General features: G+C 36.9%; 1 protein-coding gene across 1 annotated transcript; it reads left to right on the top strand.

Annotated features, from left to right (window-relative positions):
- Positions 1-12,660: 12,660 nt before the first annotated feature.
- LOC131011020 (MLO-like protein 9) lies at positions 12,661-16,116 on the top strand. The gene is made up of 15 exons (XM_057938754.1): positions 12,661-12,971; positions 13,264-13,321; positions 13,407-13,642; positions 13,731-13,847; positions 13,933-13,990; positions 14,083-14,171; positions 14,258-14,332; positions 14,409-14,497; positions 14,589-14,638; positions 14,733-14,773; positions 14,846-15,019; positions 15,121-15,156; positions 15,255-15,322; positions 15,400-15,460; positions 15,530-16,116. The coding sequence occupies exons 1-15, from the start codon at positions 12,846-12,848 to the stop codon at positions 15,806-15,808; spliced, it is 1,557 nt and encodes a 518-aa protein (XP_057794737.1). The 5' UTR covers positions 12,661-12,845; the 3' UTR covers positions 15,809-16,116.
- The last annotated feature ends 878 nt before the right edge of the window (positions 16,117-16,994 follow it).

The raw sequence follows: 16,994 nt of genomic DNA, 5'->3' as shown, positions 1-16,994 counted from the left end.
TTGTTTCTAATCTTCCAAATGCTCCAAATCACACACAACCAAACACTAAGGAAGAAGTCGACATCCTTTTTGCTCCCCAAATTCACAAAAGCGTTGAGATGTGCTTTGGAGTTAAAATGAAAAACTGCTTGTTTACCTGTCCATCGAAGGATTTCTTTCCAGATTTCATCTTAATAATGGCAAATGAAAAAGAGATGCTCAATGGTTTCTTCTTTCAACTGACAAAAGGCGCATAATCCAGCCGCCGATTGTGGCACCACTTGTCTCTTCCGAAGGATATCCACCGTTGCGATTCTTCCTTTAAGGACCTTCCATGCAGTGGCGATGACCTTGGCAGGTACTTGAGCTTTCCAGATCATGGCGAACTCCTTTTGACCTCCGCAAGCATTGGCCAAACTCCTGTTTTTAACAAATGTCTCATAAGCTGTCTTTACAGAGAAACACCGCTACCTGCTGCCTTCCATCTCCACGCGTCCATTGTACCTGCATTCAATTGAATCTTGCTAACACAAGACCTCAAAGCCTCAAGCTGCTCTTGATCTCTCTCCCTCAAAGTCCTTTCCCATACAAAATTCCACTCCCAAGTTCCTTCAATCCATTCCCCCATACTACTAACCACACCCTCTTTATTGGAATTAAGATGAAAAAGTCTCGGGAACAAATCCGCCAGAGTTTTCTCCCCCGCCCAAATGTGGGACCAAAACCTCACCGAGTTCCCATCTCCAATCACTCGCTCAAAATTTTCTCTCACCCCTTTACCCACCTCTCCCCTACTCAAGCCCACCACTTTCCTCCACCAAGCCGACTTAATCAATTTATTACCCTCCGCCCTAAAACCCTCTCCAACCCTCTCCAAGTCCCCATGACAAGATTTAAACACCTTCACCCACAACAGATTTTCCTCTGTCAGAAATCTCCAGATCCACTTGACCATAAGGGCCGAGTTAAAACCTCCTAAATCTTTAAAATTGAGCCCCCCATAGTCCAGCCCAGAACAGAGTTCTTCCCATTTCACCCAATGAATCTTCCTCTCTCCTAGACCCCCCCCCCCACAAAAATACTCCCAAACAAGACCGCAACTCAGCTAACACACCTTTTGGAATAAGAGAGAATGAAAGTTGATAAACTGGAATGGAAAAAAAAACAGAACGAATCAGGGTGATTCTTCCAGCAAACGAGAACTTCCATTTTTCCCAACCCTTGATTTTGCTCTTGACATTTTCCACCACGTATTGCCAATCCGATTTCCGAGACATCCTAGTCCCAATCTTGATTCCCAAATATTTAGTGGGTAACCCACCCACTTTACATTTGAGAATACCCGCCAGAACTTCGCTTCTGAAGGCAGGCATCCCCACTCCAATGAGGCAGCTCTTATCGAAATTCACTGTTAATCCCGAAAGAAGTTCAAAAAGCTTCAGCACGTACTTTAAAGTTCTGACATTTTCCTCCTTATTTGTAAAGACGAACATAGTATCATCGGCATACTGAAGATGAGAAATACAAAGATCATCTTTCCCAATCTTGAATGCTTCAAACAGATTCTTTTGGACTGCTCTTTCCACCAGAAGATTCAGGCCTTCAGCCGCGATCAAAAAAAGGAAAGGCGAAATCGGGTCGCCCTGTCTAAGGCCTCTACCAAGTTGAAATTCACCTGAGGGGCTGCCATTGACGAGGACATTAGAAGATGCCGAGGAAAGACATCCTTTAATCCATGACCTCCACCTAACACTGAAATTCATCTTCTGAAGCAAAACATCAAGAAAGTCCCAATCAACAGTATCATAAGCCTTAGCAAAGTCTGCTTTGAAAAGAACCAAGTCTTTTTTCTTTCTCTTGCTTTCATCAATAATCTCATTAAGAATAACAACGCCGTCTAAAATGTATCGCCCCTCAATAAAAGCACTCTGACAATCTGAAATAACAAAATTCAGTACCTGCTTCAATCTGGCTGCCAAAACCTTCGCGATCACCTTATAAAGACAGTTGATAAGGGAGATCGGCCTGAAATCCTTGAGCTCTGTCGCCCCATCCTTCTTTGGAATAAGAACCACGAAAGAAGTATTGCATCCTCTTGCTATTTTCCCAAATTTGTGAAACTCTTTCATTAGTTTGCACAAGTCATCTTTGATAATATCCCAGCACCTTTTCAAGAACTGGAAATTAAATACGTCTGGTCCAGGACTCTTATCTCCATCACACTGCCACACCGCCAATTTGATCTCCTCGTCAGAAAAAAGAGCATCAAGGCTATCTCTGATGTCATCCGGGAGCTTCTTTTGACCAAAATCTTCTGGAAGGAACGGTCTTCTTCTGCAGGATTCCTGGAACTGGTTTTGGAAATGATTTCTAATGGCTTGTTTCACCACCCTCGGTTCGTCCGACCAGCCGTCTTCCACCAAAAGCCCTGAGATACCATTAATGGTTCTTCTAGATTTGATAGCTTTATGAAAAAATTTACTGTTAATATCTCCCTCCTTTGCCCATCTGCTATTCGCCTTTTGAGCCAACAAACTATCCCTATCTTTAAGATGTGACATTAACGAAGCTTCGGCCTCACTTCTTTCAATGATTCCTTCCTCATCGAGACCCAAAGAATCATCAATGAAGTCCCATTGTTGGATTTTATCCTTCAGCGAAGAGATTTTCTCCTCAATTCTACCAAACGAAGATTTATTCCAGCTCTTCAGGTCCACTTTCAACCTTTTCAGTTTTTCTTTAAACACAAAGCAACCCCAACCTGAAATACCTCCCTTGTGCCATGACTCCTTGACAACCTTCTCAAAATCGGGGTGATTTAACCACGCATTAACAAATCGGAACGGCTTTGGACCCCAATCAACTGTCTTTGTCTCCATGATAATCGGGCAATGATCTGAAACTGTTCTTGGCATCCCTCTCGCCGTGGACTGACCCCAATTCGACAACCACTTTTCATTAACCAAAAAACGATCCAATTTAGATTTACAACCCCCTTGTGGTTGATACCACGTGAAGGATCTCCCCTGTAACCGAAGATCTTCCAACGAATTATCCGAAATAAATTTGTCGAACACCCGTAAGTCTCTACCAGAAAATTGAGTCCCTCTGCCACACCTTTATGAGCTAATTCTAATAGAATTAAAATCACCAGCAACACAGATACAAGCATCACTATTCTGATCAATAATAAGACTAACTTGATCCCACAGAATTTCTCTTTCAATAAGGCTCTGCGATGCATAAATATTAATGAAACAACATCTCAAATTACCTGGAGACCAGAACCCATTAACGATCAGAGCACCCGGGAGGTCCCATTGGCTTGAAGAAGAAAACTTCCTTTTGTCCCAGATCGAAAGAATACCCCCAGATCTCCCAACTGCTTGACATTGTGCAAAATCAAAGTCGTCTCCACCCCACATCGATTTCAAATCCAGCTCCCTGATACTCTCCATTTTTGTCTCCTGAAGAAGGCAGAAATCAATCTCAAGCTTACGAATCAACTCCCTCACTTCTCGTTTCTTGACTGAACTCCCAAGACCACGGACATTGAAAGAGAGCACTTTCATTATAAACAATTTTCCTGAATCTCCTCAGCTCCTGTCTTCGATGTTTTCCCCACGATCTGTTCCACCATTTCCACATCATTGAGATCGCTCGAAAGACCAAGTTCCTTCCCGAATTTCCAGATTTTGTTTCCCTCATCGAAATCGTCAAAGCATTCGTCTCTGTGCTCTTTCTCAGGCTGATCCTCTACCTTTTCAACCCTACCTTCTTCGAGTGATTTGCAACACTCAACTGAGTTCCCCGAGATTTCTGATGACTTTCGGTTCTGAAAAACTGCGCCTCTTTTTGAATTAAGGAGAAGAAATCTGTTCTGCCCAACTTTTCAACTCCAAAGGCCCAATTAGTTCCTAAATGGATCTCCAAAAGCAAATACTTGCGAGAACTCCAATCTACTATTCCATCTATCCCATTATTGTCGGCCTATTTCTTTAGGCACGAGTATTTAGAAGAATAAGATTGTACTCTCTCCGTCCCACGAATCTTGACGCGTTTAGTTTCGGCACAGAAATTAAGGAGTTGTAGATTAGTGTCTTAAGTGTATAGCTAATAAAGTATAAAAATAATAAAATAGGAGAGATAATGTAATAAAAGTGATAAAGTTGAAGAGAAAAAATAATAAAAATGATAAAGTAGTTGATAGAATGTAATAATTATTACCTTATTTAGAAATGTGTCAAGATTCGTAGGACGGTCCAAAAAAATATATATATTAAAATTCGTGGGACGGAAGAAGTAGTATAAATGTACAGAGATCATATTGTTTATAGTATAAAATCATTATAAAAAATAGAAACAAGTCAATATTAACGCCACACCTAAAAAAAATAAGTCAACAATATGGACTGAGGGAGTATTATACTAAAATAAAGTTGTCAGTATCCTCAACAAAATGATGGGATTTGCAAATGGGTAAATAACACTTTATGTCCCATCGTTTGGCCGAATTACCGATTATATCTCAACTTATCGATAATATCTAATTGGTACCCAACCTACCAACATTTTTTAATTGTGTCCTGTTAAAATTTTCCGGCGCCCGGAAGATGATGTGGAACGCCGGAAATTAATTTCGTGGACTTATTAATCCACTTGGAATTACTAGCTATATTATACTTAAAAAAAAAAAAGAGCAATGCACCGGTGTCACCCACCTCTTACCCTCCCATTTTCCCTATCTCCCTCGCAATGCACCCACACACAGTGAATACCACCACACCCGCCTCCTTCCAGACTTCCCGGCGACTGCAGCGGTAGTGCCGCCACCTTCGCCCTGAGCCCCCCTCGTCCCTCGCTCTATCCCCCCTCCTCCCCGCTGACAGTTTCACCCTCACGCACACCCCTGAACAGGGGCCGAGCCTTAAATCCCTAGATCTCCAATTTCTAACCCCTTTAACCTTGATTCTCGGCAACCGTGCCCATGCGCCGCCCCCAATCGGCGAAGGTCGCCGCCTTCACCATTTCTCTCTCCTGGTCCGATCAACGACAACTGTGAATAAAAAGCCCAATTGCTGGTGAACTTAGATATGCAAGAAATTGCTGGTGAAGCATGGCGTAAGATTTTCGACTTTTTGATGAAGGTGGTAAGAGTTCAGTTATATATGCCCAATTTAATTTATATGGCTGGCCCTGAGATTTACGAAATCTACCCAGATCTGATTTGGAAAAGTCTCTCCCAATTTTTGTAGAATTTTTTAGATATGGATAAGCAAATCTAACTTGTGATTCAAATAAAATCCCTCCCAAAAAGTGGACATCAGGAAGAGCAACAACCTAAAAGATTCGAATTGAATCCAGAAGCCATAAAGCAAGAATTCCAGAATTTTCCCCGATGAGAAATTAGACCAGATCGGAGATGGTGATCGTGTGACACCGATGCATAATTCTTTTTCTTTTTTTAAAGTATAATATAGCTAGCAATTCCAAGTGGATTAATAAGTCCACGTAATTAATTTCTAGCGTTCCACGTCATCTTTCGGGCGCCGAAAAATTTTAATAGGACATAATTAAAAAAAATTGGTAGGTTAGGTACCAATTAGATATTATCGATAAATTGGGATATAATTGATAATTCGGCCAAACGATATGACATAAAGTGATATTTACCCTTTGCAAATGGTTAATTATAGATTTGATAGAGTGAGGGCATTTCATTTTGTCTCAAGTTTCAAGACTGTGACACACGTGAAATTTTGTGGACCACGGTCCACCAACATGATCACATGGAGTAATTTCTTATATTATACTATGTGAATTGTGTGTGGAGCATCAGATAATGATGTGGTTGCGCATAGATTGTATCGAACATGAGTCTTCAACCATACAAATCAAGGTGGTACGACATTTGGACTTTGCTACCATGTTTTTAGGTCGACAATTGTTTTTATCAATTATATATTTTTGGATACGATTTGTGGCCTCTAATCGATTCACCAGCCTACCCTTACATATGTAATATGCATCATCACTATTTCCCTTTTAATCGTATAAAATTAAGTGGGTGTTGAATTTGATGGATTAAATTGAAATTATCCTCATGATATGTTATTGGATTTAATAGATTTAAATTAATATTGTTTTCAGAATAATATCATGTAAAATTAATCTTATTTTATAAGTTTTGATATCCTCCTATAACAAAATTAATCTCTTTTTAATGGGAAATAGTTATGGAAACCCGAAAGAATTTTTCAATGCTGTTTACACATAATAAAATAAATATTAAAAAGTGGAAATATAGGTCACTTTTTGACCAACTGTTTAAAAAATATATTTATACCAATGTGAAATCAACGTGTTTTTCTGTCGAGACATCGACAAAGTGTGAAGTTTTCTGCGTGGCTTCAATTCAAGACGTGTTTATATTTCGTAATATCATCTTTTTTCCCTGTGAAAAAAGATGTTTATGTTCATATGAATAGCGTCTTAGAAAATCATTAATCTATCCTACATTTTAATGTTAAGATTTTAATTTGAAATTAATTTTAAATTGATTTTAAAATTGAATGGTAATTTTATTGTTATAATAAAAATTGAAAGTTTATTTATAAGTTAAATTTTTTCTTTATCTTCTGACTTTTTTGTGTTATTTTTTTCTATAAAATTTGATTAATTATAAAATATTTAATATGCATATCAAATTAAATATTATTGCAGGGGGTGCAAATATTAGTTACTACTTAGTTTAAACAGTATTTTTTAGGGGAGTTTAAACAGCTAATTAATTACAATCCCATTTGAGTTTATTATCATTCTATATTTCACTCGAATGGGCCCAAGTGTATTCCTTCAAATATGCACTTCTGTAATGGGCTGAAGTGGAGGAGACGAACTATCATTTCTTAATTCCACTAACCCAACTTGAATCCCAAGTGGAAACCAATAAAAAAATCTTAGCTATCTAAAACACTCCCATAAATTCTCTGAAAATAAAATAAAAAACCACCCATAAATTCTCTTATTCATTTTTGTTTTTGTTTCTCTCCTAGTGCTCCAACAAATACATAATTAGTTTCTTAAAAACAATAAACAGGACTACATAATTAGTTTAAGGCCCAAAACGGTCCTAGAGTTGGGCTGATCCCGGGCTGGGCTGCTCACACAAATAAAACTTTTCAACTCCAAAGGCCCAATTAGTTCCTAAATGGATCTCCAAAAGCAAATACTTGCGAGAACTCCAATCTACTATTCCATCTATCCCATTATTGTCGGCCTATTTCTTTAGGCACGAGTATTTAGAAGAATAAGATTGTACTCTTTCCGTCCCACGAATCTTGACACGTTTAGTTTCGGCACAGAAATTAAGGAGTTGTAGATTAGTGTCTTAAGTGTATAGCTAATAAAGTATAAAAATAATAAAATAGGAGAGATAATGTAATAAAAGTGATAAAGTTGAAGAGAAAAAATAATAAAAATGATAAAGTAGTTGATAGAATGTAATAATTATTACCTTATTTAAAAATGTGTCAAGATTCGTAGGACGGTCCAAAAAAATATATATATTAAAATTCGTGGGACGGAAGAAGTAGTATAAATGTACAGAGATCATATTGTTTATAGTATAAAATCATTATAAAAAATAGAAACAAGTCAATATTAACGCCACACCTAAAAAAAATAAGTCAACAATATGGACTGAGGGAGTATTATACTAAAATAAAGTTGTCAGTAGCCACATAAAATCTTTTCCGCCAAAAATTATATAATCTCTCTAGAATTTTCTAGCAAGGACTGTTCAATTTCCCTATATGGGCATGTTTAGCTACAATATTATGTCTATCTTATTTTATTGTATTTTCTGCAAAGATTAAGCTGAAACTAGCCATAATTTTTATTGGAATTTGTTTACAGGGTTTATTCAATAGCATAATTTAGATTTTAAAACAAAGTCATCATTTTGAATTTTGAGATTATAGCTTTATTTTAAATTCAAATTTAATTATTCTCTATCTACAATTGTTTTTTGTTCAAAGTCATGTTTATTATTTTCTTAAACAATACATATTTATACGTTCTAAAATTTACATGAAGTAAACAATTGCTATCAAGAAATTGAGAATGAGATAGTCTTAAGTAGAGAGGAAAATTTTGTTCACATATAAGATGCAATTGCAATTAAAGGAAATAACTTGTAATTATAGATTTGGGATGTCAATTCGGCTGCCATGTTAGCAATGATTTGGGGGTAAAAATTCGTAAGGTGCAAAATCAGAAAGAATACAAAGTTTAGGTATTTACAGACAGATTTTAAAGTTGGGGTACAAAATCAGAAAAATGAAAAAGTTCGAGTATTTACATGCCAATACCCCAAAATTTAATTAGAAATTAATTCCAATTTTTAGACTTTTTACAAGTTAAATGTAACTTTTAATTAAATAAGAGTACCCACTTATTATTCTTAATCCATAATTAGAAATTCCATTAGTTTTCTTTCTTTCCATTTGAATTTAAATATTGTATCATTGACGATAAAATTCCATTATAAAACTGATTTTATTAGGGTCCAAAATTAAGTATTTTGTAACGATAAAATGGCTTTATTTATGAAAATAAATGATATTGCACAAATAGAAACGATAAAAATATTTTGTGAAACAAGGATCTATAAAAAATAATTAAAAGTTAAAATGTCTTTTTAGATTAAATTTCAGCGACAAGTGGAGATCTTGGATTAAAGAGTGTCTTAGGTCTGCAACAACCAACATTCTAGTCAATGGAAGTCCCTCTGGAGAGTTTTAGCTGGGAAGAGGATTGAGGCAAGGGGATCCCCTCTCCCCATTCCTCTTCTTGGTCGTGGCCGAAGGTTTGAACCTTCTTGTGGAAAGAGCAATTCAGAAGGATTTGCTCGAACCAGTCAAGATAGGTAAAGACGACATCAGGATCTCACATCTTCAGTATGCGGACGACACGATGTTCGTTCTTCCAGACAAGGAATCAAACGTCTCTGCTCTTAAGTCCATTCTTAAGTTGTTTGAAATCCTCTCGGGGTTGAAAGTGAATTTTGACAAGAGCTGCCTTATGGGAGTGAAAGTTCCAGTTGGAAGATGCGAGGAGCTGGCAGATATTCTCAAATGCAAAGTGGGTTGCTGCCTACTAAATATTTGGGCATCAAAATCGGAATGCAACTCTCAAGGCTCAAAGAATGGAGTTATTTGGTGGATAAGATCAAGAGCAAAATCAAGGGGTGGAATAACCGTAAGTTCTCTTTTGCTGGCATAATGGTGCTGATTCGATCTGTCTTGTTCTCTATTCCTGTTTACCAACTTTCATTTTCAGTCATCCCCAAACGTGTGTTAATTGAGATCCGTTCTTGCTTGAGTAATTTTCTCTGGGGGGGTAGGAGTGGAGGAAAGGAAGATCCACTGGGTTAAATGGGAAGACCTTTGTGTTAGTCACGAGTGCGGGGGGCTTGGTTTTAAAGACTTTCGCTGTTTCAACATGACTTTAATGGCCAAATGGATTTGGCGTTTTCTAATTGATAAAAATCTTCTGTGGGTTAAGGTGGTTAAATCTTGTCAAGGGGAGCTGCGGTGGGACGGGGAGGGATTTAATGCAGAGGGAAACAGATCAATTAAATCAGGGTGGTGGAAGAAAGTAGTGGGTCTTAGCAGAGGGGAGGAAGGGAAAGGTTTGAGGGATAATTTAGAGTTACAAATCGGGGAAGGGAGTTCAGTAAGATTTTGGCAACATAGTTGGGCGGGAGAAAATAGGCTGGATGAGTTGTTCCCAAGACTCTACCGCCTAAGTAGTTGTAAAGAGAATGGGTTGGGAGAGTGGATATGAGGAAAATGGGAATGGCAGTTAGTCTGGGAAAGGGAGTTGAGGGAAAGGGAACTTGAACAAGTCCAATTGTTAATGACGTATATTAGGAATGTGAGTTTGTCTGCAGGTAAGATCGATAGATGGAGATGGAAAGCTTCTTCAGACGGGATCTTTTCAGTCAAGACAGCATACCAGATTTTCAGCTTGAAATGAAGGCCGGTGAATGAGCGACGTCAAGAGGAAGAATCGGCCCTGATCTGGAAAGCGAAAGCTCCGGCCAAGGTCATCACCACGGCCTGGAAAATTCTTAAAGGAAGACTGCCAACTCTGGATAATCTTCGGAAGAGACAAGTGGTGGTGCCGGTAGACCAGTGCGTTTTGTGTCAAGAGGAAGAAGAATCCATCGAGCATCTTCTTTTCTCTTGCCGGAAAGCAGATGGAATTTGGAAGAAAATTCTGAACTGGATAGGTAAACAATCAGTTCTTCATCACAAAACCAAAGCTCACTTCAATGCTTTTGTGAATATTGGGAGCAAAAATGAGGTTTGCTCTTTCCTTGAAGTGTGGATGTGTGTTACTTGGAACATTTGGAAGAGCCGAAATAACTGCATTTTTAATAACGGGAGCTGGAATTCGGAAAGAATTATGGCAGATATTAAGTCTAGTTTGTGGAGTTGGAGAGTTGCCTCAAAGCGGTCGTTCCAGGAGCAAGATTTTAGAAGTTGGTTCTCGGCAGCACGCTTCCCTGTTTAAGCTTCTTTGCTACTGAGTGTCTGGCTAGAGAGGATTTCCTCCTTTTTTCTCTCTTGTTTTCTTTCTTTTCCTGAGAATTTCCCCAACTTTGTTCTCCATTTTTGGTACCTCTGGTACCTAGTTTTAATAAAAAATTTCTTGCCTGATAAAAAAAAAAGATTAATAGAAACTTGAAAGAAAAAATATCGGTATTTTAGTGAAAATTTTGAAGTAGAGAATAATGTTCATTAGATAAAATTGTGGCAAAATTTAACGACATATTAAATTCATAGAAATTCAGACAAAATTGTCTTTCTTATTTAAATATTAAAAACCTATATAGTCTAATTTATTGGGTGATGAAGCTTGAAGCTTTAGATTGTGTGTTTTATGTTGGCGAGATACAGAATTTTGCAGGACAAGTAATGCAATTTTTTTGAACAATATTCGAGACTTATAATTTTTATCCGAATTTTATATGTGTAGAGGCTCGACTTGGTCTCCATGTGGCCGAGCCTCGCCCTCGACTCTATGCTGCAGAACAGAATACAACAAAAAGTAGCAGTTTGATTCTCCTTAACCAATTGAAAGGTATAGTTTTGAATTCATAATTCCCACACCACCCTTTTAGATAAGATCGTAGTTGATAAATTAGGAAAAATTTCATGTGTTGATTTTGTATTGCGGCAGTTGGTGTATGAAACGGGAGCCACAAGATTTACAGTTGAATTGAAAATCTAGTGTCAAATCTTGATTGTAGGTGTATTATTGGCAAGTTTGAGGTATGATCTTATTCTTATACAAATATGTTTGTAGCATGAGGAGCATCTAAGTATAATAGTAGATGTCTATCAAATTAGTAAACCAGATGTCTCAAGTTTGAGGAAACCCAGGATTTGCTCCAAATTATTAACCAAACCTATCCAAAGAGGTAATCATCTTCTCCACTTGTGAGGGCTTAAATAAATTATGGTAAAGCGTTTCATTTCAGTGAGCTCGGATTTAGGCTCGATTAATAACTCTGAAAAAGTAGTCCATTTTTTGCAGCTTCGAACGTGCCACCCACATTATACTTGTCTCTTTTTTTGTTTTAGGGTCCTAATAATCTTTCCTTGTTCTACTTGAAAAGTTATTCAAACAGGGTAGAGAGCTGAGCTCAGAAAAATTGCAGGGACTTGGATGGAAACATAGGCCATTCATTGAAACAAACTCTTGAGACTTACAAACAATTTGGGCTTCTTAATTCATCACAATGAAGAGACAATGTTGTATTATAACTACACATGCATTCTCGTGTCTACAAACATAGCCTTGTGAATAAATTAAGTTTGAGTGGCTTATGGTGCTGAATTACAGGGGATTTTGACTACATTAATAAAGAATACAAGCTCTGTTATGTGCAAAACTGTAATTAACTACTCATACTTAATGTGTGCTTAACCTTAATCCACTCATCTATATTACTATATGCATATATAACGAGAATCATGGCCTAATATAATGGAGTAACTTATATATTTTCCCATCAAAATTATCGTTCTATTTTTGAAAATAAATATAATTAAGTATTACCCTATTGAATATTATGTATATAATATAAAACATAATATGAGCTTACAAATAAAATTTAATTTTTTTAATCACTAAATTGTTACTATTGTTTATCTTGGTCGAACTTTAGTATTGTGAACTCGCAAGCTAATTCATCATAAAAAATACTAGTATTATTTTTGAATTTTTGCCATAATTTTATCTATTATTTTTAATAATTAAGAAATCTGTATTAGCAAACAAAATTATTATGCAATATATAATAATATACGAGATAATAAATTTATAGGGTTATACTTCTAAATATTCTAACTATTTTCATTCTCACGTTTTACTTTTATACTTTATTTTTCAGTGCACAATGCATGGAGGACAAAAGTTTTGTTGAAAAATAAATTTGATTTGAGTTAGAGAGATTATATAATTCCCTGATTATTTTGTAGTCACATTTCCACCACCAACTAATTAGTAAGAAAATCCCTACCAAGACTTGTGTTAACAATGGCATCCTCGTAAATAAATCCCAACTCGACGCCCGATAATTGACTCATCCCGGTTTAGTTCCGTTACAACTCCCTTGAACCGGCCTTACTCTCCCCTTCAAAAACTCTCTTTCATCTTACTATTATGGGAAACCTGCCGAAAAATGATTCTTGTATATCGATTTTTCTTCATTCCAACTTGAAAAAGACATGAGAAATCAACAAATTTGACTCTTTTTTCTTTTTGGTTTCTTTTCTTGTTGATCATTGACTATGGGTGGAGGAGGCGGAGGAGGGAGGGAGCTCGACACCACCCCGACATGGGCGGTGGCGCTCGTCTGTTTAGTGATCGTTGTCATTTCGATCATATTAGAGAAAACCATTCATAAAACGTCACATGTATTTTTGAATCTCTTTTCTTCTTCCTCTTGATTCTTTTGGTGTATTTTGTAATGTGGTCTTATTTTTAGCTTTGAGAAAAGCCATGATCATATTTTTTTTATGGAAAATGTATTTTCTGATCATGATTGAATGCTTTTTTTTTGGTTGACAATGATTATGAATTATGCAGATAAAACTATGGCAATCTTTTACTTTTCCTGAATTTTTGATATTGCAAGAAACAGATTATTATGATCATTGATCCAATTTTCTTCCACCTTAATTTTTGCCTAATTTTCTGTATTTGTAGGCTTTTGAAAAGAGGAGGAGAATGGCATTGGTTGAAGCTCTTGAGAAAATCAAAGGAGGCAAGACCTCTCTCTCTCTCTCTCTCTTTCACACACACACACACTCTGAGTTTCTTATCTTCCCTTTCTGATGTGCCATTTGCAGAGCTCATGGTGCTCGGATTCATATCCCTTCTCCTCACATTCGGGCAAAACTACATTACTCGAGTCTGCATTCCTGAGAAAATCTCACGGACAATGCTTCCATGTGAGTTCAAGGAGTATCCAGAGGAGGGTGCAGATGCGGAGGCTCCTAGCCAGGATGCGGGCCACCGGAGGAGGCTCCTCTCGTTCGAACGAAGAATGTTGGCAGGTGGTGGTCCATCAAAAGGTTGCGATGAGGTAACAATGGCATCCCTTTCTCACATATAGACTAATGATTTGATAGATTAAGTGATCAAAATAATCATTTGTGTTTTCAATGTGGCAGGGATTTGTGCCTCTGATATCTGTAAATGCACTTCATCAGCTGCACATCTTCATCTTCTTCTTGGCTGTGTTTCATGTCTTCTACAGCGCTATAACTGTGATGCTCGGGAGGCTGAAGGTACGTCTGTGATCAGTGATTAATCTTGCTTGTATCTAACTTTAAGGATGTCTTTGTCATCTCTTCTTATGAAATTTTGGTCTAGATTCGAGGATGGAAAGATTGGGAGAGACAGATTGCAGAGCAAACAGATGGATCTTCTGGTATTTCTATTCTTGTTTATGAAAAAAAAAAGGATCAAATTAGTCCATAAACATGCTGTTTGAACTAAGTTTTTTTCTTGTGTCTTAAGCAGATGCTGCAAGATTCAGGCTTACACATGAAACATCTTTTGTCAGAAGCCATTCAAACGCGTGGATGCAAAATCCCATTATATTTTATATAGTAAGGATAGTTACTAGCTAACTAGGCTGAAGAAATTTGAATCTTTTTTTATCAGCTCCATTGTTGAGTGTGAAACTTATTTGTAGGTCTGCTTTTTTCGACACATACTGTATTCGGTTCAGAAACCGGACTACTCCACTCTGCGTCATGGATTCGTATCAGTGAGTTTTGTTATGAAAATTTGATTAGTTGTGAACATTTTAGGATGATTCTTGAATGAAACATCTGCGTATATAGGTCCATCTGTCTCCTGGGACGAAGTTCGACTTCCAGAAATATATCAAGAGATCGTTGGAAGACGACTTCAAAGTGATTGTAGGAATTCCGTATGGTCTCTTTTTCTCTACTGATACCATTCATGATCCAAAAATTTCACATATAAAGCTACATGAACAAACATGGTGTTGCTTGTTTCAGCCCGTATTTGTGGATGATATCAGTCGTGTATCTGCTGTTGAACGTCAAAGGTGCGCCCTCGTACTTGCTATTCTAGCTCAAATTCACCGTTTCTTGCAAGAAGAAAAACAGGTGTTGATAACACGTTGATCTACCTTGTTTCAGGAGGGCAGGTGATGTTCATGCTGTCGATTTTCCCCCTGCTGGTAATGGCATGCCTTAGAAAACATGCATCATTTTCTCAGATGTAACAGAAGCTGACTAGTTGATTGATTAAGGTAATCTTAGCAGTTGGCACGAAGCTCCAGTCGATCATAACACAGATGGCAATCGAGATCCAAGAGAAACACGCCGTGGTGCAAGGCATCCCACTTGTGCAAGTCTCTGATAGGCATTTCTGGTTCAGCAATCCTAAATTAGTCCTTCATTTAATCCATCTCACTCTATTTCAGGTTTTCACCCTCTTTATTCCATTTTTTACTTTTTTTTACCCTTGTATTCGCCTTTTGCAAACTTCTTGAATCTGTTTCTGTTTCTTGATATGAATTATCAGAATGCATTTGAGATCACATACTTCATTTGGATAACGGTATCCCTCTGTCTCTATCTTATTTTCTCTCTCTCTCTCTCTCTCTCTCTCTCCTCTATCTCTCTCATGAAATGCTAAAACAACCTCTTCTGATGCAGTATGAATTTGGCCTACATTCATGTTTCCACAAATACTTCCTCCTTGCTGTTATCAGAGTTTGCATAGGGTAAAGTCTTCATGCTGCATCACACCCAATCTTTATTTCTTCTTTCTGATAAACGAAGCTCAAAATCTTCGTCTCAGGGTAGGTGTGCAGATTGTCTGCAGCTACATTACTCTTCCCCTCTACGCACTCGTCACACAGGTAACAAACAAAAAAAATTCTCATTCCACCAAATCTTGGCCTAATATGTTCCAAACTTGCAACTTTTAGATGGGATCACACATGAAGAAGTCCATCTTTGATGAGCAAACTTCCAAGGCGCTCATGAGCTGGCACAACAAGGTGAAGAAGAAACACGAGCACGACCACATCCCCATTCGCACAAGGAAGCTAGGAGAGTGCGACTCATCACCCGAGCACTCTCCAAGGCACTCAAGTGCTGGTCTAGCTGCAGGTGCAGCTGCTATTGCTGTTGCTGAGTCGAGCATTGAGATGTCTGATTCGCCTAGAGAACAGATGACGGACATAGATTTGTTAACGGGGCCTTGAGATGGGACGTTGTTGGTGTAGGAAGATTGATGGTTAGGAGATAGAAGTATAGCACAAGAAGGTTAGGACAGGCTTGGAAATCAGTTGTTTTAGTTCATTTTGTGCAGGTGTTAAGTAAGAAGAAAAAACAAATATGCTTTGTGCATGTGTTAAGAAGAAAAAACAAACATGCTTGTTGCAGTTGTTCGTATGTTTGTCCAATTCTTTTAGGTTTTAGGAAATCACACATCCTTTTGTGATTTGTTGCGCAGCAGAAGACACGATACTCCAAGAATCTGTTGGTAATTTAATCGGTTGCATTCTTGTCATTCCTATATATTTTTTTCCATCTTTTTGAATGTAGGAGAAGAGAACGGTATCATAAAATGATTTTGACAATATTTATATTTTATAATTAAATATCAGTTTAAATTGAGTAAAAACAAATATCAATTTAAATCCTAAGTTATTTTTGTTTTTACAAAAATGTCTCAAGTTATTGATAATAATATTAATAAAGGGAGCTTTGCTTTAGTACCCATTTTTTCAAAAGTATATTTGTCAAATACCCACTTTTTATTTTTGCTACAGCCCATACTCATTCCATTTTTTTAATAGTTCATTGGTATCGAAAAGCCGCTGGCTGTCTAGTACAAGTATAATAAAGTAGAATAATGATTGCTAGATTGATTAAACAATTTGGAACTCAGTGTCAAATACCTAAGTTCACGCAATCTCTTTCCCGCAATAATTTTTCTTTTGCATGAATAATATTGATATTAGTGAATTGTCTTGAATTTAATGCAAATTCAAAAAAACTAGCAGAATTTCACGCAATGTTGTGTGAATTGCTTGATATCCATTTTTCACGGACCATATATTCTAAATTGCGCGAAATGTATATATATATATATATATATATATATATATATATATATATATATATATATATTGCGTTAAATTGTATTATTGCGTGAAAATATATTGGTGCATAAGTATTGGTTTTTGCGTGAGTTTTTGCACAAAATTGTATTTATTTTCCTTGAAATAATTTTCTTGCGTAAAAAAAATTGATTTAATTTACGTGATTTTATTTTTTCTTGAAATATATAATTTTTTGCTTGAAAAAGTATTGATGTAGATAATATTCTGTTTTGCGTGAAATTTATGCAACTGAAAATTTTTACGTGAATTATATGCAATTTTG

Source organism: Salvia miltiorrhiza, chromosome 2 (genome assembly GCF_028751815.1).
Source record: "Salvia miltiorrhiza cultivar Shanhuang (shh) chromosome 2, IMPLAD_Smil_shh, whole genome shotgun sequence".
In the NCBI taxonomy this organism is placed as follows: Eukaryota; Viridiplantae; Streptophyta; class Magnoliopsida; order Lamiales; family Lamiaceae; genus Salvia; species Salvia miltiorrhiza.
The sequence above is the reverse complement of the archived record's forward strand: the minus strand, read 5'-3'. Positions and strand labels throughout refer to the sequence as shown.

Coding starts and splice junctions, on each gene's coding strand:
- LOC131011020 (XM_057938754.1), top strand. CDS start 12,846: ATGGGTGGAGGAGGCGGAGGAGGGAGGGAGCTCGACACCACCCCGACA. Junction 13,643..13,730: donor CATCAAAAGGTTGCGATGAG/GTAACAATGGCA, acceptor TCAATGTGGCAG/GGATTTGTGCCTCTGATATC. Junction 15,020..15,120: donor TCCATCTCACTCTATTTCAG/GTTTTCACCCTC, acceptor ATGAATTATCAG/AATGCATTTGAGATCACATA.